Source organism: Chinchilla lanigera, unplaced genomic scaffold (assembly GCF_000276665.1).
Source record: "Chinchilla lanigera isolate Chin_1 unplaced genomic scaffold, ChiLan1.0 scaffold00014, whole genome shotgun sequence".
Lineage (NCBI taxonomy): Eukaryota > Metazoa > Chordata > Mammalia > Rodentia > Chinchillidae > Chinchilla > Chinchilla lanigera.
Genome location: NW_004955415.1, coordinates 28974941 through 28979255, shown reverse-complemented (window position 1 = coordinate 28979255; position 4315 = coordinate 28974941). Strand labels below are relative to the sequence as shown.

The 4315-nt window shown below is 55.5% G+C and overlaps 1 protein-coding gene across 1 annotated transcript; it reads right to left on the bottom strand.

Moving 5' to 3' along the window:
* Window positions 1-1091: 1091 nt before the first annotated feature.
* On the bottom strand, window positions 1092-2192 carry LOC102010999. The gene is made up of 2 exons (XM_005381137.1): window positions 2121-2192; window positions 1092-1868 (listed from the first exon to the last, which is right to left on the bottom strand). The coding sequence occupies exons 1-2, from the start codon at window positions 2190-2192 to the stop codon at window positions 1092-1094; spliced, it is 849 nt and encodes a 282-aa protein (XP_005381194.1).
* Window positions 2193-4315: the final 2123 nt, after the last annotated feature.

Genomic DNA, 4315 nt, shown 5'->3' with positions numbered 1-4315 from the left:
GCCCCAGCCACACCGAGGATGTGCTTCTAGCCACCGGCGCGCTAATGTTGAGAGGTGAGAGAAGGGCAGGTGCGCCAGACAACAGATTTGGTTGCCTTCAGAGTTTTCGAGTTTGGAAACCGCGGCGGAGCTAGGGCCCTGCGGCGCGAGCATGCGCTCTCTGCAGTCCTGGGTCCCGGGTCCCAGCGCAGACAGTGACGCTGGTCTGCCCCAGAGCCCTGCTTCCCAGTGCGCCCTGCAGGCTTTTCTGCCCTCACCACCGGCGCCAAGCCGGTCGCCCAGGCAGGGTCGAAGTGTGGAGTCCGGAGGGAGCGAGAAGGCGAGCGGCGGGCAGCGAGAGACCCTTCAAAAAGATTTAAGTCTTTTGAAGTTGACCATTTGCTGTGGCTTAATTGACACTGCTTCACTGACAACTGTCCAGCTGGATGGGGGCGACCTATGCTCCCCACCTCAAATATATAACTAAGAGTTGACTCCTTGGTCCTTGTTCTTTTGTGCCAGGGGACAGGGTTAATTGCAACAGCGCGGGTTTGGGGGATCTGTCATGGAAGTCGTGGTACTCTTCTCCTTCAGGAGGCCGAGTTAGATTCCCCCTCTCCAGGACATATTCAAGGCCGGATCCTGAGGGCTCCCCGGTGCGCCCTACTCGGGTGTGTCCTGCAAGACCTGTTAGTGTCTAGGAACCCAGAGCCAGGTGGTGAGGCCTAGGGGGACAGGGAGGGAGCCTTTTCCCTTCCTTGGCACTGGGAGGAGCCAGGGAGCAGGGAGCTATGGGTGTGCGTCCAGAGGGAAGGTTCCAGGCACTCACAGAGTGGGAAACTAAGTTCCCTTTTTTTGGTTAGGCACAGAGTTTAGCTCCGGGCGAGGGCGTCAGTTGTGGGGACGACGGTGGTCCTCCCAAGATAGGGTGATGGGGGGTAGAAGCCTTCAGCCTGCCTTTCTTTTCCTCGGGGCTTGCCCTACGGCCCCACGGCCGCGCCCTTCCTTAGCACTTCGCCAAGTCACACTTCCTCCCCGCAAATAAAAGCCTACCCGCGAGGCCCAAGTGTACCCAGGCTCCAATCTGGGCCAAAAGTCTTGGGCGCTGCTCCCTAGTTCTGGAAAGGAACCGCGACGCCCGCCTTTCCGCACCGCCAAATCCGGCCCTCCGTATTCGGATCCAGAGCAAGCCTGGGGCTGCACCTCCCCCAGCCGTGGAGGGTCCGGCTCCGCGCTGTCCTTGCGCCAAGGCTGTGGCACCCCCGCCCTGTGCCGTACTGTGCCCACCCCGCGCGCCCCAACCCTGCCACGCTCAGGGAGGGCGCAACCAGGGACCCGTTCTTGACAAGGGCCAAGTCCAAGCGCAGCGGCTTTTCCAAGAGGCAGGAAAACTGGGAGCTTGGGGAGAACCGGTCTTGCAGGGATACAGAGTTCACTGCCTGTGCGAACTGAGGCGCTGAGCTCTTCAGAGGAACCGCCGCGCCGCGGATACCGAAACGCCGACGCGATGCCAGAATCTGGGGGCTCGCGGTGGCTCGCGGACTGCACCCCTGAGGACGCAGAAGGAGACTGGGATCTGCCTGGGGTGGGAGATTCCCTCCTCTCGCCTCTGTCGCTGTCAGGGCCAGAACCCGGGTAGCGTGGTAAACGAAGTTAAACCTCCAGCCCTGGGTGTGGGACGCTGGCGCCCGCGCCGTTTGAGCCTGGGAGCTTCTCTGGGCACGGACTCTGGTGGCGGCCCGCAGCTCAGCCCAGTTGCCCCGATTCCTGTCCCCACCTCGGTGCGGGTGCCAGTGCCGACCCCGCGCCCCTCGCCCTCGCCCGCGCTCCCTCCGCGCGTCGCGGTTACCAGCGCGTTTTGTTCCAGTGTAGGATTCCGGGCCGAGGGGCTGTCACCGCACTCTCCTCCGACGGACGCTAATCAAGTAATTTCCCCATCCCAGCCCCATCAAATTGCTCTTTAGCTGTTGAACTGCGGAGTTTTGCTCGCTTTTCACATGCTAATCACGCCCATTCAGCGGCTCTCGGTGGGGCTGTTTGTCGCGGAATAAATCTCCTTGTTTGCTCGCTGCATGATTAATTGATATTGTTGTCTGGCTTTTGTGGGGACCGCGAGGAGCTGAAAGGCGGCGCGTCCTGACTGCGCCGGGGCCCGCTGGCGACATCCTCGGGCTGCGGAGGTCCCGGCGAGGTCGTGCCGGGGCTGATGACATTATGCGCCCGACTGGGTTTTCCTTATTAGAGAGATGATGAAAGCCGAGCAGACCCCAACCTTACAACCTGCCACCCGGGCGCAGAAGCCGCCCTGCGCTTAAGACACAGGCGCAGACAAAGCCTGGGCGTTTGCTCAGTTCAGGGAAAAGAGTGGGTGTTACCGCTCCATGCAGGGGACAATTAGAGCTGACTTCGGCCCACCCGGGATTTCAGCAGAGTTGAAGAGAGTGCGGCGTAGGGGTTCGGGTTTCCAAGCAAAACAACAACAACAACAAAAAGTCTTTTTTTGGAGGGGGATTTGTAAAGACTGGTTAAAACTCTTCAAAGGAAAGGGAAGCCGGAGTTCAGATAGGGGCTTTGCAGGCAGAGGTGGAGGAAAAGGCGCGACAAGGCGCGTACACCTGGAACTCGCGCTTTTCCCTTTGCAGAAGCGCGCAGTACTGATTCCGAGTCACTAGCGCCCGGTGCCAACCCCCAGCGCCCGCGATCATCAAGGCCCAAATCCGCCTGCAAGCTGGTTTTATTTGCCTCCAACCGTCCCTGCTCCGCGCTCTGTTCCCCTCCACCCCAGGTGTGCAGTCAAACCAACAAATTCCTCCGCCCTCAGCACCCCTCCCGTCCTCTCCCCTGCGCCATGGGGTTTTATCCTCCACGGACATCCCTGAAAACTTGGAGATTCAATTAAATAATTCCAGTTACGCGGTGCTCCTACCGCCTGCTTATTGCAAATATTTCCTCTTTCGAGTTCTTAAAAAAGAAAAAAAAAAAGCAAAGAGAAGAAAAGAAACTGTCGCCTTCGCTTTCACTGCGCGCGGGGTAATTGATAGGCTCCATCAGAGGTCAGAATTTGCATAAGAATTAAGAGCAGTAAATTAATTTAATATTCCGTGCACATCTCCAATTATTCCTAGAGACCTTTGTCTCCGCGGCTGCCAGAGAGGGGATTCAGCTGCTCTTCAGCCAAACAACATCTGTGCGGTTAATAATTTGATAAACAGCTCATACAAATAGTTTCTGAATTATCTGACGGCCCAATGACTATTCAGTTTGGAAACGTTTTGGCAGGGTTTCCCGGAGTCCTCTAAGGACCTCAGGCGCCGGCCCTGACAAATGTCTTCTTATCTTTTAAACATCAACAGATGACAATGTGTAAAATAAGTCATTATCATTAAGCAATAACCCTATCCTTTAAAAAAAAAAAAAATCGAAGCCTCCTGGGTCACCCGGGTGCAGGCAGGTCCTCTATTAAGGTCCTAAGACGACTAACCAGGCTGCGGACTGAGCGAAGAGGAGCCTGCGGGAACAGAAGAGCTAGGGAGGGGCTGCCAGAGCCCAGGAGCTGTTTTTCTTGCTCCTTCGGAATTGAGTGACTGCACTTGCGCTTGTAGAATCTGTAAGGAAGGGCTCAGGGGCAACTGCCGCAAAGAAGGGCCCCGGTAGGTGAGCTGGAAAGAGACCAGCTGTCTACACACTGCTTCCATACTTTCTTTCATGCCAGTATTATTTATCCCTAAAATAAATACATACAATAAATGGAATAACCAGAAAACAGTGGGGAGCTGGATTTGGCTGGATTTCCTCCTTCACTGACTTATCCCTCTCCCCCTCTTTGGTCAATCCCTCCTTCCCACCTTCACCCCCAGCGGAGGCACCGTCACCCTGAAAGCAGTCCCCTTTCCCCAGGACCAGTAGGTGTGTGGAGAGGGCACCTCCTCCACACAGCCAGGCAAAACACTGAACTTGACCAAGGAGGGAAGGAAGAGACCAAAGTTATCCTGTGTCAGAACAGGCTGGAATTTAAACACTTACCCCTTGCCATTCTCATCACTAACACTAAAGAGTCCATGGTGGTGACTGCACTCTTTTATCTTTTGCCACCAGCAGTAGAACCTGTTCCTGACACAAAGTCTAGAGAGGAACCATTTGATCCTGAATGAGACCCAGACTGTTCTAATTCTTGCAACCTGTGCATTGTAGCTGTTTACTACAAATCTGCATTTCCCCTGGAATTGTTCTGCAGTGACTTCAATATAACAGGATGTTCCGTGAGGGTCTTTATCTCTCTGTCTATACATTCCCGCACGTTTGATGTGTACACCTCACACATTCAATATTCTACTTT